This window comes from Megachile rotundata, chromosome 10 (genome assembly GCF_050947335.1).
Source record: "Megachile rotundata isolate GNS110a chromosome 10, iyMegRotu1, whole genome shotgun sequence".
In the NCBI taxonomy this organism is placed as follows: Eukaryota; Metazoa; Arthropoda; class Insecta; order Hymenoptera; family Megachilidae; genus Megachile; species Megachile rotundata.
The window spans coordinates 10,965,469-10,991,533 of NC_134992.1; the positions used below are offsets into that span (position 1 = coordinate 10,965,469).

At 34.8% G+C, this 26,065-nt stretch overlaps 3 protein-coding genes across 18 annotated transcripts; 2 read left to right on the top strand and 1 right to left on the bottom strand.

Annotated features, from left to right (window-relative positions):
* The first annotated feature begins 268 nt into the window (after nt 1–268).
* On the top strand, nt 269–9,972 carry LOC100874925 (ADP-ribosylarginine hydrolase CG2909). Of its 8 annotated transcripts, none has more exons than XM_076536703.1 (13): nt 272–489; nt 570–623; nt 1,018–1,129; nt 1,305–1,483; nt 5,862–6,134; nt 6,295–6,558; nt 7,314–7,483; nt 7,592–7,663; nt 7,834–8,120; nt 8,287–8,448; nt 8,508–8,618; nt 8,916–9,100; nt 9,239–9,514. In XM_076536703.1, exons 3-12 carry the CDS (start codon nt 1,039–1,041, stop codon nt 9,098–9,100), a joined length of 1,794 nt encoding a protein of 597 aa, XP_076392818.1. In that variant the 5' UTR covers nt 272–489; nt 570–623; nt 1,018–1,038; the 3' UTR covers nt 9,239–9,514. The 8 variants fall into 8 exon arrangements, with proteins under 8 accessions (XP_012137403.2, XP_012137402.2, XP_076392818.1 ...); XM_012282011.2 differs by having other exon boundaries at nt 273–489; nt 948–1,129; XM_012282013.2 differs by lacking the exon at nt 9,239–9,514 and adding an exon at nt 9,834–9,972 and having other exon boundaries at nt 269–489; nt 570–1,129.
* LOC100881597 (uncharacterized) lies at nt 9,675–13,404 on the top strand. The gene is made up of 5 exons (XM_012282016.2): nt 9,675–9,693; nt 9,784–10,342; nt 10,717–11,015; nt 11,182–11,435; nt 11,910–13,404. The coding sequence occupies exons 1-5, from the start codon at nt 9,675–9,677 to the stop codon at nt 12,522–12,524; spliced, it is 1,746 nt and encodes a 581-aa protein (XP_012137406.2). The 3' UTR covers nt 12,525–13,404.
* HLH3B (Helix loop helix protein 3B) lies at nt 13,138–24,224 on the bottom strand. Of its 9 annotated transcripts, none has more exons than XR_013039742.1 (6): nt 18,689–18,902; nt 17,190–17,414; nt 15,908–16,119; nt 15,585–15,810; nt 13,843–14,945; nt 13,138–13,769 (listed from the first exon to the last, which is right to left on the bottom strand). XR_013039742.1 is itself a non-coding variant. In XM_012282020.2 (5 exons), exons 2-5 carry the CDS (start codon nt 17,409–17,411, stop codon nt 14,493–14,495), a joined length of 1,113 nt encoding a protein of 370 aa, XP_012137410.2. In that variant the 5' UTR covers nt 17,412–17,414; nt 23,943–24,224; the 3' UTR covers nt 13,138–14,492. The 9 variants fall into 9 exon arrangements, 7 of the variants coding, with proteins under 7 accessions (XP_012137410.2, XP_076392822.1, XP_076392821.1 ...); XR_013039743.1 differs by having other exon boundaries at nt 13,138–13,801; nt 13,834–14,945; XM_012282020.2 differs by lacking the exon at nt 18,689–18,902 and adding an exon at nt 23,943–24,224 and having other exon boundaries at nt 13,138–14,945.
* Nucleotides 24,225–26,065: the final 1,841 nt, after the last annotated feature.

Consider the following 26,065-nt stretch of genomic DNA (forward strand, 5'->3'; position numbering starts at 1 on the left):
TAATGGTCCTAGCAAGCTATAATTAGATTCGTTCGATTTCGTAGGCGACAAGGAACAATTTGTGTATCTCAGAATTTTGGAAAAGTCCCTAGTTCTCGAGAAAATCGAAATTTTAGTTTCTCGTAGTTCCGCCGCTCGCCGCTAGATGGCGCCACTTGTACCGTTTTGGACCGAATTTGACGAAAATTGATTTTTTGGCTTTATTAGGCATCAAAACGCATCAAACCCTAATAGAAATTTGTTTCTAAATGCCTCAGGAACCATACTACGTCGTCAAAGTGCCGAAATATTCATTTTTTTATTTTCCTTATATGCGTGGTCAGACCCGTAATTCTTGCCGCTACGAATGCGGCGATATAATTCCAATCTCAGTTGATATGTTAAAATATGATACTTAAACGGTAAATAAGTTTGAATAAGTTTGATGCGTCAGCTTCAAAAGGAACAATAATTCATGCTTATTTACTACAGAATATTTTATTGTTTTACGTACGTGTATAATACGAAACTTGTTTATGAATAATTTGTAATGAATCCATGGAATCATCTAATAATTTTTGTGATTGTAGGTACGGGATTCCCGAGTTTCTTGGAAGAATTGCGAACTGTCATATAGCAACGTGGTAAGTGATTCATGCGATAAGAATTATCTAAAAGATCGATAGAAATAATGTAATATCTTATTAAAAATTATATTCTGAGTATTTCAGTATTTCTCTACAGCCAGAGTTCTACGATTTCACAAATGAGATCATTAAGAATTCTATTTTATTTTGATGTGTTATTGATATTGCAATAAATTGCGCAATTATTGTAAATTACACAGTTGAAAATTTCCCAGTGTTGCGTGGAGACGTCATTGAGGAAGTTAAATATTGAGAAGTGTCCTGTGTAGTTGATGGAAATTGTGAACTCATTGATTAAAATAATTGATTTGTTTGTGTTAGATTGCTTGGACTTTCAGAATTGTGAAAAACTGTGATAAATTAGAGGGAAGTTAATTTCTGATTGATATAGTTAAAAAAGGAATTGAAGAAGATGAATATATCAAGCAAAACCACTAAAGATGATGCAGCGTTAGGTGCAGCTAGTGGAAATACATTGATAGGAACTGCTGCAGGAGCATCAGGTATGATTCAAATTATTGGAGCATCCTATGCAATTATGACAATTTATATGTTGTTTAGTTCCTTTCGTTGTGTACATTACCAATTTCATTATTTAGTGGTATTTGTTTTTTTACTCAAACATTGTAGGAATATATTTCAATTTGACATCAATGTTTAAGTAAATTAATGTTGCAGCTTCTATGCAGTTACAAGAAGACTCAAAGCTGTGCAATGAAGAGGAGAAGAAAGTACCATCGAAGCAGGAGATAATAGATTATTATTCTAAAGGTAAAAAGAAGATGAAAAGACGAAAAGGAGGATGTCTTAAGTGTGGCAGAGTAGGCCAAAGCTGTAAAAAACTTCAGAAACCACAAGTAAGATACGTTGATGAACCTTCTTTATATTGTAGTATAAATATATTTAAGAAATTATTAAAAGTTAGAAAAATTTATTCTTCAACATTTAATTAACATTGCATTTAGAGATTATGGGAAATGTAAAGCTGTAAATAGTTTAGTTATAGAAACTGTAATAACACATACTCTATATGAAATGCATAAGCGAACCAATATCTGTGTTCACACTGTACCTGATAACACTGTGATTATATCTAGTTTAATCGATAAGGATATTGTTTTAATATAAGTTATTCAAACCTAATAATTTTTTGATCAAAATAATCTTTTGAACTCTGTTTAATTTTCCCGCACATTGTTAGATGGCGCTGGCATTACTGTTTAAACGCGTTCTTATAAGAAATATAAATGTATTTAAAAGTAAGGCATGACTAATATTTTCAACTAATTAAATCAATTAATTTACAGTGATGTAATATGCGTTCTTCTTTTAGTATAAATTAAATATGTTTTTACACAATGGCTATATAATTGAGAATACTATTTAGAAATAAATTGTGTTAATTTAATTGATGTAATATAAGTACTTTGTAACAAATAATTATTATTGTTATATTTTGTAGGTTGAATTAATACTAATCATAAATAATTTAGTACTGTTTGTAATAACCAATATTTTTTTATTATAATATAATGAATTAATATGAGAAGATTGCATCATTAATTTCTCCTTGTAGAAATATCACATGTATCATTTAAATATCATGACGGTAGAAACAATGTTACTTGTATTGTACAGTACATATGTTTGTAATATGTAAGTTGCATCACATGTAAAACTGAATATTTTCTATATTATAAAATTTGAAAATCGTCAAAATTATAAATTTATAAATTCTCAATTCTAAAATGATATAATTGCCAAATTTTTTACTTTAATAATTCCTACATTTGTGTATCCTTAAAGTCAGATATTTCTAAGTTACTAAATCTGTATAAATTTCAAAAATTCCAAATTCTCAATCTAAAATTTCTACCCTTACAAATTAAAAAATTTCAAATTCTCAAATTTCCACAGATTGGACCACAAACAAGAACCTGTTACATTGCTGTGATTCACATCCCTACAAGTAAAAAGCGACCACTATCACCCGTGCAATTAAATTCCTAATTTTTTCTGCATTCTTTCACCGAGTGTGATAATCTGCGCAAGCGTAAATCTTGGGCACGCATGTGTGCTCCACGTTACCTACAGAAGTTCCGTCCTGCGAGCGGTTCGAAGCGGACGCGCCATAAACCTTCTGGACGAAAAATAAAAAATTGTAACTCTCGTCCGAAAAACTCGCTCGCATTAAACCGAGAAATTTAATGAAAACTCGTACGGCAGATAAACTTAAAAAAGAATAGACTTTAGAAAATTGGCAGACTCGAATGAAAGTGCGAGTCGCATCGCGTTCCAGCATTTTCTTTCACGAAATTTCTTTTGCACTCGTCGCAACCAATCACGCCAGTGACAAAGCATTTCGGAGCAGGCGATATGTCGCTGTTCGCCTGTTGCATGCGGCGGGTGAGTTTTGCCATTATAGTAAGCAGACTATCGCTTGATGTGATCCGTTTACATTACACGATACCGCACTTACCGATAATCGGATTGCGTCAAACTCCCACGCGATTCCTTTGTCAACATTGTTCTCCGGAACTGGAGATACTCAAACGAGGCGCCGCTGTTGGCGTGCTACCGTTCCTTTTGCGTAGTCCTGTTTAAACGGAGGAATACGTGAACTTGATTCTTTTTAGGTATATGTGATTTTTAGATCTTTTTATAGTGTTAAAAATTTGTGAATTTTTAGATATTTAAATTTAATTTTTAAGTTGGTGAGATTAAGAAGGTAAAGTTGAAAATGTTTAAGTATTGGAGTAATGAACAAATTTGAGTTATTAGCAAATTTTAGAGGGTTTTAAATTGCAATTGGAATTTGCAAAGAGGAAATTTTTAGCATTTGAAAAATCTGAATAGTGAAGCTTGCAAGTTCTAGTATCTTCAGATGCATAAATTTTTAAGTTTGGAAATTATAAAATTAACAGATCACTGTATTTTTAAATCAGTATATTCTCAAATCTCTAAATTCCTTAAATTCTGAATTTTCTAAATTTTTAAATTTCCAAATCACTAAATTTTGTTCACATTCTTAATTTTCTAAATTTCTCAAATTCTTAATTTTTTAAATTTCTCAAATTCTTAATTTTTTAAATTATCATATCCCTACACTAAAAATTCCCTAAATTCTCAAATTTAAAAATTCTGAAGTCCCTATACTCCCAAATTCCTAAACACTAAAATTTCCAGATTCTTCAAAAATTCCCAAATTCTTAAAAAAATCCCTAGATGTATCCTAATCTATCACAAGGCACAAATCCCTAAATTCTCAAATTCTTAAATTTAGAAATTCTGAAGTCCCTATATTTCTAAATTCCTAAACACTGAAATTTTCAGATTTCTGCAAAATTCCTAAATTCTTCAAAAAATCCCTAGATGTGTCATCAAGCACAAATAGCAGTCGTCAATCAAATCTACCTCCTCTTTCACACTATTAAAAAGAAACCTAATTACAATCATAAAATATTTATTTCCAAATAATCAACCCTTAGAAATAAAGATGAGATGTCCCTAAAAAAGTTGTGAATTCTTACACCAAAGTCCTACGCCTTATTACCTAATAATTCCTTAATATCTTCCCTTGATCTTATTTATAGCGCACTAAAAAGTAATAAAAAATATGTGGAAGTTATAAAAAAAAGTGGCAATGAAAAATGGGGTGGATTTTAGTTTTCTAAAATTCGATGGAGAAAGCTAGTCAATTGGAAGTAATTCGCGCTTAAAAATAACACGAACGTTGAAAATAATGTCAGGGATAAAAGCTCTCGCTATATTATCGTCTGTTTGAAAAAGAGCGGATTAGTATAAGTTCAAAGAGGAACTGAATTAAAAAATAAGCTACGCATCTGAAGATACGAAATTGCACTTCAATGTTATCGATTCAATATTTACGAAAGAGGAAGATCCTTAAAGAGAAAGAATCGCGACAAATATTTTCTTAACTTATAGAAGGGTATTTTTAGACTAGAGATTATTTTCACTTCGAAATATCGCTTTCAAGGATCTTTTTGTACGTCGATTTCAGACTTTAAAGTAAAATGCGAATATACTTGCGGTTTTTGCAAAATTAAATTGATTTAATTTATTATGGGAGTAAATATATTCACTTATTAAATTTATTTAATTTTATTTAAGTTGTAGTAATTTTTTTTATTTAATGTAATTATTACTAATTATCTTCTTGTATTTTTTAAGGTAGATTTTACAGAATTTTTTTAGTTCTTTACATTCACAAATTTATTTTATATTTTTATTACTCACCCTTATATTTTTTTTTAATATCTGAGTACATTTTATTTAAAACAGTACTTTCTTATTTTTTGCAGCATTGTACTAAAAGATACTTCGACTCAAAAGAAATATTGTGACCAGAAAAATTTCAAAAAAACCACCCCTGTGAATTCAACGAACAAACTTTTCCACTTTTTATCCTTTTAAATAAAAAATTTCTTATTTCTTAAAAATTTCTTAATGTAGAACAACCCTTTAAAAGATATCTAAGTACATCAACCCGAAAATATTTCAAAAAAACCACCCCAGTGAAAATAAAAATTTAACAAAGCACAATCAAAGACCAAGATATTAGTCAAAAAATGTAAAACGAAAAAAAAAAGAAGAAATCGATTTTTTCCGTGGCTAGCCTTAATTCTTGCTCACCCCTGTCGTTCAGGTGGCAGAATCGGTAAACAGAAAAATGAAGTTAACTTCGCGTTACGGGGTTGACGGGGGATAAGGGAACGTGTCCGACGTAACTCGCTAGGGTGAACGGATACATTTTCCGCTACTTAACGGATTTCATGCTCAAGTGTCAAAGAGATCGCGTCCTTGCTCTAATCAGCGTCGTTTATTAATAGAGAAGGACTTTGGTTTTGAAAATTTTCTTAGAATCGTCGCGCGTTTGCGTTTCCCATGGGGAACTCGAAAAAAGTCCCGGTTAAAATGGTGGAGGATTTTGTTAAAGTGGATGATATCTGTTAAATAAATATTTAGGTTTAACTTATGTTTAACATGTTTTGTATAAAACTAATTAATTAAGATGTCTTTTATATAAAACTATATTATATGTTTAAGATGTGTTGTACAAAACTGTCTTACATATTTAAGACATCCTGTACAAAACTATGTTACATATTTAAGATGTCTTGTATTAAAGTATCTCACATATTCGTAAGACATGAATCAGTCTATATAAAAAAATATGCAATTTATTTTCAATGGTACATTTGTTTCATGTGATAGAATCATCGAGGAATGGAGGAGGCACGACAGCAAGCACTACTGAAGGAAGCACCGGAAATATCGTGGGAGAACACGCTGGGTGCACCGGACGGAGTACCCTTCGATGACGACACTACAGAACTGCTACGAAAATGCATCGATGTCTCCACACCGACACCCACGAACCTCGCACAGATCATCAAACGCAGCGAGGCTTTCCCTATCAATTTTCCAGTGAAAACGGTCAGATGTTCCAGTTTGAGAGATAGAGGAATTAGCACGGACATCCTAGAGGTACTTTCTTGGAATCTCTGATGGAGATCTGTAAAATCAAAAGTGATTTATATTAAGATTTATATTATTAATGAATTGATTTATATTATTAACGTATTATGAACATTATTATATTATTAACACAACCTGTATATTATAATAATGTTATTGCAATTTGTAGATGAACGCGAATTCGGTGTACCCCTTGATACACGAGGCGATGCTACCCCTACTCGCAAGATGGCTGAAGCACAAACGAACGCACGGTAGTGCCATCGAAAGAGCGATGTACCAAGACATGGGACTTGTACAGTTCATTCATAGATTGTTAGAGAAACGAGCCGTGCACTTTTTTGGAGCTAATGATAAGTGGAAGCTGATCGACGGGAAAACGGGAGTGCAGGGGTGGGAAAATGTTGGCACGGACCATGAAAAAGAACCCCTTGTTAGTATCACTATAGTATCAAATAAATACTATGTGTTGTAGTTTACAACAGAGTCTGTTATAAATATGTTATGCTATATGTTATAATTTTGCTGTAATTTGTTGAAAGTAGTATTACATTCACTCTAAAGTGATATGTGTATAATTCTGTTACTTGAGAGCAATGTAATGTTAATAGCATAACTCTGTTACTTGAAAGTAATGTATTAACATAATTCTGTTACTTGAAAGCAATGTATTAACATAACTCTGTTACTTGAAAGCAATGTATTAACATAACTCTGTTACTTGAAAGCAATGCATTAACATAACTCTGTTACTTGATAACATTGTATTAACATAGCTCTGTTACTTGAAAGCCATATATTAACATAACTCTGTTACTTGAGAGCAATGCATTAACATACCTCTGTTACTTGAAAGCAATGTATTAACATAGCTCTGTTACATGAAAGCCATATATTAACATAACTCTGTTACTTGAGAGCAATGCATTAACATACCTCTGTTACTTGAAAGCAATGTATTAACATAACTCTATCACTTGAAAGCAATGTATTAACATAACTCTGTTACTTGATAACAATGCATTAGCATAACCCTGTTACTTGATAGCAATGCATTAACACAACTCTGTTACTTGCTAACAATGCATTAACATAACTCTGTTACTTGATAACAATGTACTAATATAACTTTGTTACTTAATAACAATATATCAACATAATAATGTATCTACCAATTTTATGATGCAGGTTCTAACAAAATGTTTATCATACGACGAAATCAAACTCTCCGCAATGGTAGCGATGTCTTCCCACACCGAATTCATCAACGACGGCTCGCGAGAGAACAGAGGCGTTGTCAGTCCCGATCCAGACTCCGTGCAACCCAGAGGAGTGATTATAGGTGTCGTGGGAACAAGGTTTTTTGTGCTCATTTAACGCTTATCGTTAACAAATGTTAATGTATCGACACAGTTTTATTTTCAACGAGGCCCATTGTTTTTTATCTTTACCGATATTGTTCGCAGATTCTCACGACCCCGCGTGATGGAGTATCAAGATATACTTATTACTCCTCTGCAAAACACCGTGGAGAATGGGTAATTTATTCTTTCTTTACGTATTGCGTACAGGGAATTTCTGTGAAAAGTTTCGATGGTTTTCAAGTTTATAAATCCTCAAAACTAAGTACGCTTTGCAAGTCTATAAAATTTAAATTTTCAGATATATTAGAGCTCAATGTATTAATATTGTTTAATCTTTTGCATAGGTATGGACCGACAGCAACACCGAATTCGGAAGATGCGCACGATTTGAGGGTTGTATGGTCAAAATTTTATGGAGAAGATTATCATCCTCTGCACGAGGAAGCTGTGAAGCGGGTCAAATCGAAGGACAATAAACGGTACCTTTCTTTGTGCAATGAAACCATCTTCGACATCGAGAACTACATGAAGAGGACGTTGCTCACTGTGGAGATCATACTTCTGGAAGCGAATACTCGAGCTGAGAAACAAAATACAACTGCTTTCATACATGTTGTGGGCTTTGGTCTAGGTTAGCACCGAATGTATGAAATTATATTTTAATTCATAAACTGAGTATCAAAATTTAAGGATTTTATTTAAAAATTGTTTAAAGTTACTTTGTTAAAGTTCATTAATTTAATGTAAGTTTATTTCATAATATCGGTATATATTTTAACAATGAATGAAACTTTCAGGTGTATGGAGAATAATCCAAGATCAAGAAATCTACTTTTTGAAGACGTTCGAGATCGCCATAAAGAAGATGAACAAGAAGCTTAGATACGTGTCGGACATAATGTTCGCTTATTTCAATCAACAGAAATGCGGCGACGCGGGAAATGGCGACTATCTTGGAGGTTTGCTAGCAATATCGCATTCTTGCAACGTGCAAGCAATTTATCCTCTACCTTTCCAGATATAAGGATTCACTTCGCCCTCAGAGAACCTCATAGCAAACTGTTCAGACCGACGGACGCTAACAAGCTTCTTGTGGTGACTTATGCCTGGGATGGAAACGCGTTACCAGGTTAATTAATTAACACTCTGACTGCTAACTTACATGAACTTCAGAACTGAAGTTTTTTTAAAAAGTAACAAATGTTAACAAATCTTGGATCAAATGTTTTACCTATGATACAAATTATTTACAAATTATTTTGAATATGATAAAATTAATTTTTAATATAGTACTGATATAGCAATGTAAGTCTTATTCCATGTTGAGTAATGTATGTTAGCTAATCAGATATACATACATTGAGTACTTGAAATTATAAATGATAGAAGTAATAATGTGTTAATTTTTCTTTCGTCCTTTTTGCAGGAAATGAATTCTGGTGCGGATATTTGTCATCGAGTGGCGATCCTGCAGCAGCTTGCAGCACTCAAATCGCAGAACTGCACACAGCCAGAATAAATCCTCGAGCTTGCGGCGCAAGTTTGCACGTTGCATCAGCGGCGCACGGTATTCTGCACATATCTGACTACGCGAAGCTACATCTTGCTTAGGTGAGCCATAGTCGTTTGCTATTTACATCCATGTGCATACCAATTACTTAAAAAGTCCCAAACATTAAGCAAAGATGCTTCTACACGTATCTAAAATGCGATGTGCTGTTTTATTTATTTTTATTTATTTATTTTTAGTCTTGGAACTTTGGGTCTTCAGAACTTTGGAAACTTTGGATTTGTACGACTTCCACTTTTGGGATTTTGGCACTTGTGGTGGTTTCACTCCTATTTTCAGTGGCGTAGGAGTGAAACTACCACAGGGATTTCTTTACAATTTTGGGAACTCGATAGTTCAGAATTTTGAACATTCAGAACTTCGAGAAGGGATTTTTTAACTTTAATACCTCTTTGGGAATTTTGTTATTGTGAACTTAAGCTTTGAAAAATATAATGTAAATGCAATGATGCAAATTGCATATTTTGTTTAACACTGGATACAATCCTATTAACAAGTACATATCCTTTCCTAATGAAAATGACGATATGGTTTTGAACGACATAACTAGTTTAGTATTCCTTCCACTACGACTTGATTTATTTGAGTGATAAATTGAGTGAACATAAAAGACCCATGGTGGTCTTTTGGGACTGTAGGTAAATCTTAGATGAGTCTTTGCCTAAGGTCTTCATCTGAAGCGTACAAGCCATTTACCCTAAACTTCCTCTCATCTAAAACCTAGTAATAAGTTACACACCCCCGATAACCGTGCCCGTTTGCTTCCGGAAGCAGGAGAAGGCCTGCCCAGTGGGCACTGGTCAACGAAGACCATCTCGATCTCCTCGCAGTCAAAGGAGTCGTAGCGCGGACGTAGACTGCCTGAAGAAATACACGGAGAGGCGAGTGGAGGAGAGAAGACACACGGAGATCCCGGACACCAGCAAGCTGGATCCTTCGAGGTGGATCCCGCTACCGAAAACGATCGGGCGAGTGCAACCGGCGTTAAAGAAATCCCCGCAGTCGTCGAAGGACGAAGAGAAACGTCGTTCGATCACCGGCGAGCCCGACGAGAACGCGATCGACAAAACGATCGCGAAGAAATTGTCTCCTACGAAGGAGGAAGAAACGACGGCTGCAACCGCGGCGAGAGGAGCTGACGAGAAAAACGACGGCACGAGCGGAAGTCACAGAGCGACGGCCGGAAGGAGCCATAGCGCGGACGTTGGCCGCGTTAAGAACGAAAAGCTGATCGAGGAACGAAGGCATACGGAATGCAGCGACCCACGAACGATCGCGACGAGGTTGACAGAGCACATTTTCCTAGTCAAAAAGAAACCAATGCCGTGAACGAATCCGATAATGTGACGCTCTCGTAAGACCGTGATTAAAAAGTACCGAGACGTTCCGCTAAACTGTAATCTAGAGGTACACGTTAACTATGTTTGTCGATGCAAATTGTATATGTACATAGCAATAAAGTAATTCGATGTCCGGTCGTTGTATGGATAGAGATGTATAAATGGCACGAAAAAAAGATAGATAGAAAATACATATATGTATATGTACAGGTCTCGTTTGTTCGGTTATAAAAGCGTTGATTAACTGACCGTTTCTGGCGTTAAAAAACATGTATCCGTCTGTCTGAAGTTGGGTTTCTGATACCAAATAACTTTAGGTGGCTACCGCAAATTAACACCTCAAGGTTCCGCTACGACGCGTCACCGTTCGCGAGGATCAGCAACAGCTGCGAAATCACGAAAAACGCCGCGACCAGGTGGATGACGTTCGTCAAGAACCCGTCACCGTGTCCGATACCGCGAATGAACCCGGAAAGAAAATCTTCCGCGACCGACGCGTGTTGCGCGAACAACGGATCGCCCAAAGCGGTGAAAACCGAATCGCCAAAGTGGGAACCGATCAGAAAGTTCGCGCCTCCGCCGGCGAAGACGGACAAGGAACCTGGGCAGAAACAAGGTGAGGCTATTTGCATTTTTTATTATTCGCAATGATAGAGGTTTATTCTTTGGGAACTTCAACTTCCATTGATGAAAAATCTGTATTACTGACGGGTATTGCTAGCTGTGTAATTATAATTACTTGCATGTTAATCAATTGTGTATTGACGAGTGAATAATTGTAGATGAGACGGGATCGAATCGAGATTCACCAACGAAGCAGTCGCCTGACGCCAACGAGCAATCGCAACGACTCACCCAACGCATGAGAGATTTGTACGACTTCAAAACGGAAAACGAATGGCCGAAAAGGGCGACGAACGCTCGACGTGGTAACTCGTGGATTAGCAAAAGTAGCAGCGAGGAAGAGAAGAATAATCAGTCGATGCGGAGGAACAGTCAAGACTTGGAGTTTAATAACCGGTTCAATGTTATTAAGGTGAGGATTAATTACTCGGGTAATCAAATAATTATGCTTATGATTAACTTGACAAGACTTAACACAACTTGATTTAATTTAATCTACGTTTCATATAATCGTAACTTTGGTCTAAGTCAACCATCACTTAAATTGATATGAGTGGATGAAACTTCAACATGAGTTTAACTTAATCTAACCTAATGTAATTTAGCCTAATGTAACCTAATCTTAATTCCAAACTAACCTAATGTGACCTGACCTTAATTCTAAACTAACCTAATGTGACCTGACCTTAATTCTAAGCTAACCTAATGTGACCTAACCTTAATTCTAACTTAACTTAATCTAGTCCTAATTCTAACCAAATTTGATGCAAGATACCCTATTAAAATTAAATCAAGCCTAAGTAATTTAAGCTACTAACATTAACACACCACTACAGACCTAAGCAAGTAATTAATTTCCCCCAAAAAATTTCATCAATCTCTACAGCTGAAGGACACAAAGGTGCAGTCGGACCACCAAGACCCAAAACGACCACCGAAAAAGGACCCCGAGGTTCTAAACAGCGAATACGAAGAGCGTCTGCGTAAATTCAACGAAAGGCTGAGATTCAGCGAGGACCTAGGCGTAGTGAAACCGAAATTGAAAGAAAGACGAACGTTCTCAGACGATTACGAGGAGAAGACTCGTCGAGCATCGACGCGGTCCGCGCGCAGCGAGGCGTCCACGCGTCTCAAGCAAAAGTCCGAGGATTCGACGGAGAGTCGCTATCCGATCGAGAAGAAGAGGAGTTCGGATGCAAGCAGCAAATCCCGAGGGAGCTACGCCGAGGTGAATCCAGTGAAAAGGGATTCGAGGACCAGTGATGTTAGTTACGCGAGCATCAGCAATAGTAATGCGAAACGAGCGAGCGTGGATTGCAAGGGGAGTAGCAAGATGGTGGAACTTCTGCCGCGGAGAGCTTTTAGTCAGACGGAAGAGAGACCTTCGACTCCTGTGCCTCCTGTGGAATGGAACGACGATCGTTACGCGACTGCTCGTCTGAAGGAGATCTCTGAACGCCAGAAGAGGGACAGCACTAGATACAAAGTGTACCTTACCTAAGACACAGAGTAAACCAGAGGCGACACTCTGTCTTTGATCTCTTGAAAGCTGTCCCTTTAAATTGTACAAACGAGCGAGAAATTTCAATCGAGCAAATCTACTTCCATGTCAATCTCTAATAATTTGGAATATATTTGTAATAAATTTTCTGTATATTACTGATATTGTCTTTCGAGGTATTTTTATCAATTTTACGGCGTGGAAAAGTTGAAAAAGAAAAGAATATACCAAAATTATTGCTCTGCAAAATATATTCGAAGAATATGTTTTACGGAAATGATTATTACAAATAACTTCTAAGAAAATGGAAAACTATATATCACAAGAAATTACGGATGAATGTGTTACAGAGATACGACAAAATATTTATTAGAAATAAATTACTGGTGAATATGCAGGTTTAAACTATTCTTTTTCGACCGCCATACTTCTACACTATGCACGTGCGCACCCCCGATTCTTTTGATTTGAGCATTTAAATTGGTTGTGTCTGTCTCTCTCTAAGGGGTAGGTTCCTTGTCTAGTGTCGCCTCTCGTTATATCTACTCTTTGCCTAAGACCAGTTAATGTCCCAACTTATCACGAGGGTACAAAATGAACGACGATTTGTAAATTCGTGTTTCATCTTTTTTATTTTGAGACTGTTAGGAATTGTTGTAATAGCTCCTCTTTGACATGTTCGGTGTACAAATTTGTCGATATATGTATCGTTCGTGATGGCAGTTTTGTATGTGCGATTTTGTAGACGGATTATACATGTTTTTTGTGGAGTTGGTACTTTGGAAGTTTGATGTAAGATTGAGGCTGTATGCATGGAGCAGATTAACGATGTACAAACGATGTAATACGATTTAACTAATAAAATATTCTTTGAGAAAGATGACACGCGGTTCTCTTTGAAGAGATACATCTTTCTGTATTATATTGCACTTGTTCGGTTGAAAAGTACAGGTGGAAGTACTTTTCAAAAAAGGTTAAGTGATAGATTGCAATGTCTTGGTCGTTATATCGTGATCAATTCTTTGTATTTTTATATCGACCGCAATTTGATGTACGGAGGACTCTTGTTATATGACCATCAGTTATATTGTTCGTTGAGAGAGTTCTTGCAGAAACTTACCATATGTAAGTTATGGTGAAAGTACCATATTTAGTTATGGCGAAAGTACCATATTTAGTTATGGTACTTTCAGTGTTAATGTACCATATTTAATTATGGTAACAGTGTTAATGTACCATATGTAGCTATGGTAACAGTGTAAAAGTACCATATGTAGCTATGGTAACAGTGTAAAAGTACCATATGTACCATAACTACATATGGTAACAGTGTAAAAGTACCATATGTACCATAACTACATATGGTACTTTTCCACTGTTGCATATGTACCATAACTATATATGGTACTTTTACACTGTTGTAGAGTACTAAGAGATTTGGAAATCCCTAAATTCCCAAATCCCTAAAGCCCCAAATCCATAAGGTTCTAAATCCCTAAATTCCCAACCCTTAATTTCCCAATCCCTAAATTCCCAACCCTTAATTTCCCAACCCCTAAATTTCCAAGTCCCTAAATCTTCAAATCTCTAACCCCCCATAATCCTAAATTTCCAACTTCCTAATTTCCCAACCTTCTAATTCCCCAAATCTCTAATTTCCCAACCCCTAAATTCCCAAGTCCCTAAATCTTCAAATCTCCAACCCCCCATAACCCTAAATTTCCAACTCCCTAATTTTCCAACCTTCTAATTCCCCAAATCTCTAATTTCCCAACCCCCAATTTCCCAAATCCCCAACTCCCTAATTTCCTATCCTCCCAATTCCCCAAATCCTTAAATTTCCAAATCTCAAAGACCCTTTTCCCAAAACCCAAAACTCACTCAACGCTACATACTACTTTCAAACAATTCAATCTATTACTTTCACAAAACTCATTTAAATCATCCTTAACAACCCCCTTTCCTCATTTATTTACGCTCGACGTTTCTAAAATCATTACGAAAACCCGAGTTCGAGTCCTTAACGAACGCCACTTTCACTCTCTTCCTCATAGGAACATTGTGCGAGGGTAAAACCTTGCACTCCCTGCTTTGTGAAGACTCTTCATCTTCTTTCTCAATCTTCAGCCTCTTTTGAGCACAGTTTGACACATTTCCATTGACAGTGGATGTATTACTTGTCGAGGTACCAGTCGAGGAACAATTCGTCAGAATACTTGAACTGGTTATAACTTGACCATTTACTTGAGGCGATTTTGGAAAACTCGAAGGTCGAACATTTGAAGAACGTGAGAGACTTCCGTTGTTCAAAACTGGGGCTAATGGGTTTGGCGTTGAGGGCGTCACACTTCTTTTGTTGGGTATGCCGTGACCATTTGGTGCGATCATTAACAAATTATTTCCGTTTTTATCGCAAACCACCTGTGGACATTTTAGACAATTTTAGTTATCTAATAAAACAATAGGAGTTATTTAAAAAATATTTTAATAGTTAAAAGTAAAATATTATTAAAATTACAATACAAAATAAATTTAGGTATTTTATAAGTAATTGAATGTTTTAATTATTAACTAGTTTTTTGTTGAGAACTCATGTTAACTGAATTTTTTATCACAAAATTGAAGACTTGTTTTTTAGACTTGTCTGAGTAAAGGTTAAAAATTTATTTTAATTACAGACTTCTTTAATTGTCTCAAGGTTCAAAGACTTTGTTAAGTGATATTTCTAGTTAGGAATGGAAATTGAATTTTTAGTTGAATCATGTCAAAGATTATTTTTTATTAGACTAGAAGAATAAATTGTTACATGTAATTTTTTAAAATCAATAAAAATTGAATGGAAACTAGATTTCTATTTTTGAGTACAAAATGTTACAATGAACGATTGAAAATTAATCATTAAGCAATCTATAAAAATTGTTAATCAGATTACTTTGAATTAAAAATTGATTATCAATTGTCAATTAAAAAATTCTAAAAAATAAACAAATGTACTTACAAATAAATTAGTACAAATATTAATTGTTAATTACTGTTTAATTGAAGACTTCATTACCTTACCTGTGAACCAGGATGCTGCAACTGTGTCTGTCCAGAAAAATTCGTCCTATACGCATGATTTTCATTTACTTGTTTCTCCTGTTTCAGCAACGAAGATTTTGCGTGATATATAGCCGAATTTTGATTGAACGTAGGCTCGCACTTAATTCGAACTTCATGATGCGTGATTTCGCTTCGATCCTGCGCCTTTTGCCATTCGAGGACGTTGCTTAACAGCCTAATATACCTGGAGAATAATTTATAAAGTATCACAATGGTTTTCTACCATTATAAATCTCTAACTTGTAAATCTAAAATCGATGTTTAAGTAGAGATATATTTACCTGATCGCCATACGAAGGATTTCATTTTTGGATAATTTTTTGTCAGGAGGATGTGTAGGTACTAGTTTTCGAAGTTCAGCGAAGGCTCCACTGACGTTTTGCTGCCTCCATCGTTCGCGACTGTTTGTGAACAGTTTTCGGACTCCTAGAGTGCCTACTCGAGGCGTGGGTGAACCCAGGTGACCGCCACCGGAAGAGGAAATGCCATCTAGCTATGAAATTATTGCCACTTCTCTTAAAAATTATCGTTCGAGGTAAAAGAGAACGTTGTTCTTGGGACTTCATTTCCAAATTAACCCTTTGTGCTCGAGATGTGACCAGTCAATGACCAAATATAAAAACTTGCAAATTCTCAAATATCCACTAATCACAATTTCCAAATTTCTAAAGATTCCCTACTCAATATTTCCAGATTTCCAAGCATCCCCTATTCAATATTTCCAAATCCTTAAACATTCTCTACTTAAACTTTCCAAATTGCCAAGCATCCCCTACTCGAGCTTCCCAAATTTCCAAGCATCCCCTACTCAAACTTTCCAAATTCCCAAGCATCGCCTACTCAATATTTCCAAGTTCCCAAGCATCCCCAACTCAATATTTCCAAATTCCCAAGCATCCCCTACTCAATATTTCCAAATTCCCAAGCATCCCCTACTCAATATTTCCAAATTCCCAAACATCCCCTACTCAATATTTCCAAATTCCCAAGCATCGCCTACTCAATATTTCCAAATTCCCAAGCATCCCCTACTCAATATTTCCAAATTCCTAAACATCCCCTACTTAAACTTCCCAAATTTCCAAGCATCCCCTACTCAAACTTCCCAAATTCCCAAGCATCCCCTACTCAAACTTCCCAAATTCCCAAGCATCGCCTACTCAATATTTCCAAATTCCCAAGCATCCCTTACTCAAACTTCCCAAATTCCCAAGCATCCCCTACTCAATATTTCCAAATCCCTAAACATCCCCTACTCAAACTTCCCAAATTCCCAAACACCCCCTACCCTAAATTTCCAAATTCCCAAACTTGTCAAACCTTAAATCCGCAACTTCCCTAATTCCAAATCTACCTCCGCCCCTCCGCAATCTACCCCCTCAAACTTCCAAACAAGAATTTCAAAATTACCATACTTCGTTGCTATCTAACTACAACGTCACCCTCGCAGAATGAATAGAACAAATAACCAAATCCTCGCATCATAACCAATTTAATAAAATATCAAGTTAATGAAATTTTTTGGACTGACGAAATTGTAATTTATACAAAAATGTTGCTCACGGAATTAATGCGATCTCTTCGTTTCTTGCCTTGATCCTCGTCCTCGTCGGTATCGTGCGAATAAAACTCATCCGAAAGAGTGGCCTCCTCTTCGGTATCCCTCGGTGTACCTGGTGAATCTCCAGCTTCCTCCGGAAGTTCTCCTTCGGCCGACAAAAGCGAATCTGCCGGGGAACCATTCTCGTTGTCTACCGTTCCGGTGCAACCATTGTACGTCAGCATCGACTGTAATTTACGAATAACACTGGATCTGCTACTACTGAAGCAAATCATTCGAATCTTTGAATCATTCGAAGCTTTGGTTATTCATTTAATTATGTATAGAGATCGCGGATGATTGATTTAACTTTTCACTGAATATTCGGAGGTTCAAGTGACACGATTAGATGTCGGTGACAAAAGACGCGGGAAATCTGCAGTTATCGGAAATATAATGACATAGCGCCAACAGGATGCTGCTATCGCACCCTCCATTGTCCCTGACATTCAACAGATATGCACTCGTTTCAGAGATTTACAGGAATTTAACTTTTTTGTCTTTTTGTCGATATTATTATATTTGATAAAACTCAATCTGTTGTACATTTTTTAGAAAATTCTTTTTTGAGTTATTTGTTAGTTGCAATTAATTCAATTTAAGTATGAAGACAATCAATTAATTCAATTTAAGTATCAAGATAATCAATTAATTCAATTTAAGTATCAAGGCAATCAATTAATTCCATTTAAGTATGAAGACAATCAATTAATTCAATTTAAGTGTCAAGACAATCAATTAATTCAATTTAAGTGTCAAGACAATCAATTAATTCAATTTAAGTGTCAAGACAATCAATTAATTCAATTTAAGTATCAAGACAATCAATTAATTCAGTTCAAGTATCAAGACAATCAATTAATTCAGTTCAAGTATCAAGACAATCAATTAATTCAATTTAAGTATCGAGACAATCAATTAATTCAGTTCAAGTATCAAGACAATCAATTAATTCAATTTAAGTATCGAGACAATCAATTAATTCGATTTAAGTATCAAGAAAATATATTGAAAATAATAATGACTGACATGTGATAACATTTTAATCTTAGCAATATGTTAAATTGAACCGATAAAAGTAATTATAGATGTGTTTAATTAAAGCGATAAAAATAATTATATATTTGTATGCATTATGCATTTAAACTGATAAAAATAATATACTTAATTGAGTTAAAGTCAAAGTAATTATTATACTCAAACAGATAACAGTAATTCAAAATATATTCACTTAAACAAAAACAGCAATTAAAAATACATTCACTTAAACAAATAACAGCAATTAAAAAAAAATTCACTTGACCCAATAACAATTGCACACATATTCGATTAATCACCAATATTCAATAAAAATACAAATAATCTTATGATCACTAAAAAAGAATATACTAACAATTTATCCAAGTAAAATAAAAAAGGTAGCAGCACAAAGTTGATCGATTCCCAGCACAAAAGCCCTTACCATAATAAAAGTCAAGTATTCGCGCACATTCACGGTCTTAACGAAACAATAACGATTTAAGTTTATTCAGAGGGACACTTTCCCGGACAGATTTGACCCGGGTTACGATAGTGGCTTGTTAAACCGACTGACGAGAGCAGACGGGACGATTTGACTAATAGTAAGCACGATACAACCCCCGGGAAAATGAATTTTGCGAAGGCGGAGCGCAAGCCTCATGGGTGGAGCTCCTCTCTGGACCGTCCCATACTGCTGCATGCGTAGCATCCCTTCAGACACCCTTAGGTCGCTGTTAAACCCCGGTGACCAAAAAAATATCGATTGCACGATATACTGTATGTCGGAAAAGTAAATGAACTTTTTAAGGGGGGCAACACCTTTAGACAGATGAAAATAAGCTGATATTTGTGAATTTTTTTTTATAGAACATCTTTGTTTTGCATTTTCGAAATTTCAGGTATAATTTATTATAACTATTGCCTATTACAGAATATTTTCTGTTTTGCAAAATATTTCAAAATGCCGGAATTATGACAATCCTTTCTGGAAGTGTTTTGCCGCGTCTCGTGAATCGGCGTGGGTTCTAGCTTTAGATATATTGGTCTGAAGCAAGTTTGCAGACAATGTTTCGAAAACTGACATTCACAGTTAGATGAACCTCAGAAATGTGCAAAATATGTAAAATTGAAGAAATGGCTTTTAAAGAAAAACTTTGAATTTTATTGAAAATTTTTGCAATGTTTCGCAATAAAAAGGACTTTAATGTTCAATTTATTTCATACATTTAGGTTCATATGTTAAATAGTATTGTCATGGATATGTGCAAAAATTTGAGCGCGATTGATAAACTAGTTTTTGAGTTATCAGCCACGGCAATTTTAAGAACGTAGTTTTGAGAAAAACGCGTTTAAAGTTTCAGTCCTCCGCACTGAACGCGTGTATACCCGCGGCGCTGATCGGTCATAACTTCAAAAGGGCTTCGTATTTCACTTTAAAATTTTGAGACAATATTTTTAAGATGTTGCACTAACATTTTATAGAAAAAAAATTTTTTAATTTTTTAATATTCTAAAGGTATTGCCCCCCTTAAATTTAAATGTTCAAGGCTACCCAACTATCAAGATTCCTAACAAACTAACTTTTAGTCCTGAGACTCTTTTGAGACTTCCAAAGATGAAATTAAATTGGCTCCCACGCAGATTCGTCGTTAATAGCGCTCGAATGAACACGATCTCAGATTTAATCATTTAATCGGGATCGTACGATGACACTCTCCCCTTGATTCATCCCCTTGGAAAATCTATACCACCCTCCGGAGGTGTCACAATAAAACAGCTCGTGGATGGTGGCCACTTGACAACGGCTACGGATATTCTCACCCCTAATGTATATTAAACAAGGCTCCCTTTTTTCGTACACCTCGTCCCCCGTTGACTTTGCGGACTGGTGCTAATAAGAATCTAATTGGTTGGGAACGTTGAAAATAAAAAATATTGAAATTAAAAAGGAATTAGCTCAAAGGAATTATTAATACAATAATTTTTTTTATTATTTTATTATAGTATTGATTTATTTTTCCATTTTTGTGAATTATTATAAATGTCTATTTTCCTGAATCTCTATTTTTCTAGATGCAAATTTCCCTAGATTCAAATCTCTCAAGGTTCAAATCTCCCTAGATTGAAATCTCTCAAGGTTCAAATTTTCCTAGATTGAAATCTCTCAAGGTTCAAATCTCCCTAGATTGAAATCTCTCAAGGTTCAAATCTCCCCAGATTGAAATCTCTCAAGGTTCAAATCTCCCCAGATTGAAATCTCTCAAGGTTCAAATTCCCCCAGATTGAAATCTCTCAAGGTTAAAATCTCCCCAGATTCAAATCACCCTAGATCCAAATCTCCCTAGATTGAAATCCCTCAAGGTTCAAATCTCTCTAGATTGAAATCCCTCAAGGTTCAAATCTCTCTAGATTGAAATCTCTCAAGGTTCAAATTTCCCTAGATTGAAATTTTCCTAGATCCAAATTTCCCTAGTTTGAAATCTCTCAAGGTTCAAATCTCCCCAGATTGAAATCTCTCAAGGTTCAAATCTCCCCAGATTGAAATCTCTCAAGGTTCAAATCTCCCCAGATTGGAATCTCTCAAGGTTCAAATCTCTCCAGATCCAAATTTCCCTAGATTGAAATCCCTCAAGGTTCAAATCTCCCCAGATTGAAATCTCTCAAGGTTCAAATCTCCCCAGATTGGAATCTCTCAAGGTTCAAATCTCTCCAGATCCAAATTTCCCTAGATTGAAATCCCTCAAGGTTCAAATCTCCCCAGATTGAAATCTCTCAAGGTTCAAATCTCCCCAGATTGAAATCTCTCAAGGTTCAAATCTCTCCAGATCCAAATTTCCCTAGATTGGAATCTCTCAAAGTTCAAATCTCCCTAGATTCAAATCTCCCTGGATCCAAATTTTCCTAGATCCCTATACTCTGTCCCACTCTAAATCCTTACATGCTGCCTTCCTATTTCCCCAGATTTACCAGCAGATTTATAGATTCTTTGCACACCCATATCCCCAAATCAAATAATAAACCATAATCCTATGTTTGAAAAATGATAGAACACTGTGCAAAGATATTAATAATGACGTAGTTGATTACAGAGATAATCTCGTGTAGAATTATCATAGATTATCGATGCAACAGCTACTTTAGATTACAGTTTTCTTCCAGCGATTATATTACATTTATTCGTCCCAGACATGTTTGAACAGTCTCCGTGTAATCGTACTAGGTAAATCAATTCTGTTATTTATATAAAACGATTGACTCAAGCAGGAATGTTACAGCAAACAGCTATTGTCCAATATGAAAGAACACTATTCCAGTTAGTATGGCTTTTGATAAGGGTGCTGATTAGATAAGACACGCGTCGATATTCTTTGCCGTTTAATTGTACGGGAAGCATTTTCGAAGCTGATGTTAATGAGATGAAACAGGAAGAAGGTGGAGACAGATTTAGTCACGAGAATACTCGTTTAGAGTTTACAGATAACGGAGAAACATTTTTTGTTTCATGAAATTAACAATGGATGAAAGATATAATTAACAATTATATGGATGAAAGAATCAAAATTTATTAAAGAAAAATTTTGTTTGAAATGTATAAAATGATTGTAATACTGTATTATGAATAATTTCTTGTGAAGAATAATTTAAAAAATATGTTAAGAGATTGTTTTTGTATATGTTTGATCTTTTGCAGTCAGTCTTTTGATCAGTTGTAGTCAATGAGATTTAAGACCAGCAATTTTTTTAATACCACCATTAAAATCTCGCCTTTTAAGTTTATCGACACCTTAATCTGGAAATAAAAGGCGTATAAGCGACACGTGCGTCAGCCTTGAATGAAGTCACGTGCCTTCATACGTAATGTGCCATTCGAGGGGTGACTTTTTTCCGATCTTGGCTAATCCGTTATTGCGACCACATAGGATGTGTGATGCCTCTGTGGCAGAGGATGTGGTAAAATTTGGATAAATATTAAGTATTTCATTTTAGTTATCGAGATATTCATCATGCAATTATCAAGATATTCATAGTTGTTTATTAATTATGTCAAGTACCATGTGTGTACTTAATGTGAATGTGAAGTGTTTATGAAAATATGAAGATAATAGGGTGGTAGACTTCTTAGAAATATTTCAGTGGAGACATAATTGATTTTTTTTAAATAACTTCCCACAGAAATATTATTATGTATATATCATATATACACATATAAAATGTTTATGCATATGAAATATTTATGAGAATATGAAAATAATGGGACTTAGAATGACTTAGAATTTGTAATATTTGAGTAGAAGCATAATTGAAATTATTTTTGAAAATAATTTGCCACAGAAATATTATTATGTACATGTGTATCACATCTATGTTTCTAAAAGGAAAAATATCAATATAAAAATCTAACATACGATGATCGTAAAAATAATTTATAAATTAATTATAAAAAACCTCGTTACATTTAACTTGATGTATAACTTTTACTTGATGAGTAATTCCTAAAATTCACCCATAAAATTCAAAATTTAACTACAAATATTGATACCTCCACAATTATTTATATCAAAAATTGATTTTAAAAAATGCATCCTTAAAAAGATGCATTTTCACAGGAAAAGTGAAACGTGGATTATGAACAAAGTGAAAATAAAATAACTATTATTCAAAATTGAAAGAAATATGAGAATTTCGATGAATTCCCATGGGACGAACAAAAGCACCCTAAAAAGTGGTTCGGGGTGGGTTTTGTAGCGGTTTCCCACAGGTTTGCCAATATACAGCTCAATTTGCGCGTGCCAACGAATACGCATTAGGTATTAGCATTATCTTCGTGAAATATACTCTCGTGGTCATTAAATCATTGATAACACTTTCTATTCATCACTGTCAACTACCTTGTACTGTACGTAATACAAATTCTGTAAAAACAATTTTCTTTCTCAAATATTTGTTCCGGATATTGTACGTAACTCTTTCTTTAATAGAAAATATGGTCATAATTTCATATGCTTTATAGCAGTCTCAAGAGTGACTTTACAATTTTTAATTTTTTAGGTTTTTTAGATTTTTGTTTAAATTAGGGAATTTTTTGAAGTTTGAGGATTTTGGAGATTTTTGGAACTTTGAGAATTTTTTGAAGTTTGAGGATTTTGGAGATTTTTTGAACTTTGAGAATTTTTGGAATTTTTAGGATTTTGGAGATTTTGGGAATTTTTGGAATTTTGAGGATTTTGGAGATTTTGGGAATTTTGAGAATTTTTAGAATTTTGAGGATTTTGGAGATTTTTGGAATTTTGAGGATTTTGGTGATTTTTGGAATTTGTTGAATTCTTGAAATTTTTAGAATTCTTGAAACTTTTTCAATTTTTGAAGTTTTGAGGATTTTATGCAATTTCATAGACTTCTTGAACTATTGACATTTCTTGAATTTTTAACTTTTATAAATCTAAAAACTGAGTTTATAATTTTTGTACTCTTAGAGCTTTAACACTTCAGAACTTCTACATTTCTGAATCTCTAAATCTTTCAATTTTTGAATTTTATCAAAACTCCTAGACATCAAATCTCCAAGACTCTAAATACTTTAAAGCATCAAGCTCTAATAATGCAACCTCTAAATATTTTAACTTCATAACTTAGAAAGTATCAAGCTTAAAAAAATGTCCATTTTCACAATTAACATAAAACATTTCGTTACTCACCTTAATATTACTACCCCTACAGTACTTCCTTACTATAAACCCAAATAATGTTCCGGAACTTGAACAATTACCATCTCGATAAGAATCGCACGTGGAAAACAAACACTAATAATTGGATTAATATGGGGCGGCTGGTTGACGGCGATAACGAAAATTGATTTCACCCTCGTGCCCCTCCGCCCACTTTGCACCCCATGCTCGTTGTGCTCCTCAGCCTAAACCTGGTATGGGGATTCTATTTGAACGCGTTGACGTTTCATGGGACACTGCGCAAACCCGACGACACGCCTCTTTTCTATTGCCACAGCTTGCACACAATAATTCTTATACGCGATCGACCATATTCCTTTCCCGTTACTTTTTTCATGCCACTGATCTCGCATCATAATTTGATACATCAGTAGCTTTCATGGTACTTGCGTGATACTTTCAAACTTATTTATGAGACACAAAAATTTATTGCATGAGAAACATTTTGTGTTTTTGGTGCTTTTGGAATTTGGGTGAAGATTTTGGGAGGAGTTTTGGAAATTTTTGAGAAATTGGGGATTTGGGAATTTGAGGGTCTGAGAGTTTGAGAGTTTGAGAATTTGGGAATTTGGGAGATTTGAGATTTAAGAGATTATGATGTTGGAGAGTGAAAATTTGAGGGATTACAAATTTGAAGGGTGAAAATTTGAGAGATTACAAATTTGAAGGGTGAAAATTTGAGAGATTAAAGATTTGAAGGGTGAAAATTTGAGAATTTCAATTTTTTAGAATTTGGGAATTTCAGAGATTGGAAATTTGAGGCATTCAAAATTTGAGAGATTAAAAATCTGGAGGATGAAAATTGGAGAATTTGAATTTTTGAGTATTTGGGGATTTGAGAGATTGAAAATTTGAGAGATTGGGAATTTGAGAGATTGGAAATTTGAGAATTTGGAAATTTGAGAGATTGGAAATTTGAGAGATTGGGAATTTGAGAGATTGGAAATTTGAGAGATTAGAAATTTGAGTGATTGGAAATTTGAGAGATTGGAAATTTGAGAGATTGAAAATTTGAGAGATTGGAAATTTGAGAATTTGGAAATTTGAGAGATTGGAAATTTGAGGAATTGGAAATTTGAGAATTTGGAAATTTGAGAGATTGGAAATTTGAGGAATTGGAAATTTGAGAGATTGGAAATTTGTGAGATGGGAAATTTGAGGAATTGGAAATTTGAGAGATTGGAAATTTGAGAATTTAGAAATTTGAGAGATTGGAAATTTGAGAGATTGGAAATTTGATAGATTGGAAATTTGAAAGATTAGAATTTTGAGAGATTGGAAATTTGAGAGATTGGAAATTTGAGAGATTGGAAATTTGAGAGATCGGAAACTTGAGAGATTGGAAATTTGAGAGATTAAAAATTTAGAGATTAAAAATTTGAAAATTTAGAAATTTGGAAAATTAGAAATTACCAAAAATTAACAAACCGAAACCTTGCAAATTCACTCTATAAATCAAAACCTTCCAAAACATCTCACAAAAAATTCTCCAAATTAATAATCATGCAAAACTAAAAACACCCTTGTATCTAAACCACCCTCTATTTGTCCTTTTCCAGAGAAATCATACCAGAGTGGAGGGTAACATTTGGTCTGAAAAATTCATTGAAACTACGGAGACTGCGCGTAACCAGGAGTGTTCGGTGCTGATAAGGGTTGCTCCGCCCTGAAAAGCCTCAGGAGCCATCCTGTCGCACCCCCTCGACCATAGAATCGCAGGGTCAAGTTGTCGGGAGGCTCTTGCACTGACACGAAGTATTAATCTGACGGATTAGGAGGACAGATAGGACGGAGATCAATTTTTAAGATGTTTAAAGGCGGTAAAGGATTAGCTCAGCTTCTTAATTAGCATCGTTTTTGTCACGCTACTTTTTCGCTCGAGACAATCTCTTTACAAACTTTTTAATTGCTTCTATTTCGGTAGAGATGGTTGATTTTTAGAGCTTATCTCTTGTTTGCGAGTGAGGTATATTAAGTGTGGGTAGGTGATTTTGAAGTGTTATTTGATTTATGTTGGAGTGATAGGGATAGTAGTAGTAGGAGTTGTAGTTGTAGTTTTTATATTATTATTTATATTATTTTATATTATTATA

Bases quoted from the DNA above. Each gene is read 5' to 3' on its own strand.
- HLH3B (XM_012282017.2), bottom strand. The intron at 15,811-15,907 runs GTAAATATATCT...ATTATTCTCCAG, and splicing joins ATCCTTCGTATGGCGATCAG to GTATATTAGGCTGTTAAGCA. The intron at 14,946-15,584 runs GTAAGGTAATGA...AAATGTCCACAG, and splicing joins TGCAGCATCCTGGTTCACAG to GTGGTTTGCGATAAAAACGG.
- LOC100874925 (XM_012282013.2), top strand. From the start codon at position 1,039: ATGAATATATCAAGCAAAACCACTAAAGATGATGCAGCGTTAGGTGCA. The intron at 7,664-7,833 runs GTAATTTATTCT...TCTTTTGCATAG, and splicing joins CAAAACACCGTGGAGAATGG to GTATGGACCGACAGCAACAC. The intron at 8,449-8,507 runs GTTTGCTAGCAA...CTACCTTTCCAG, and splicing joins AAATGGCGACTATCTTGGAG to ATATAAGGATTCACTTCGCC.
- LOC100881597 (XM_012282016.2), top strand. The intron at 10,343-10,716 runs GTTGACAGAGCA...AAATAACTTTAG, and splicing joins CCACGAACGATCGCGACGAG to GTGGCTACCGCAAATTAACA. The intron at 11,016-11,181 runs GTGAGGCTATTT...GAATAATTGTAG, and splicing joins GGAACCTGGGCAGAAACAAG to ATGAGACGGGATCGAATCGA.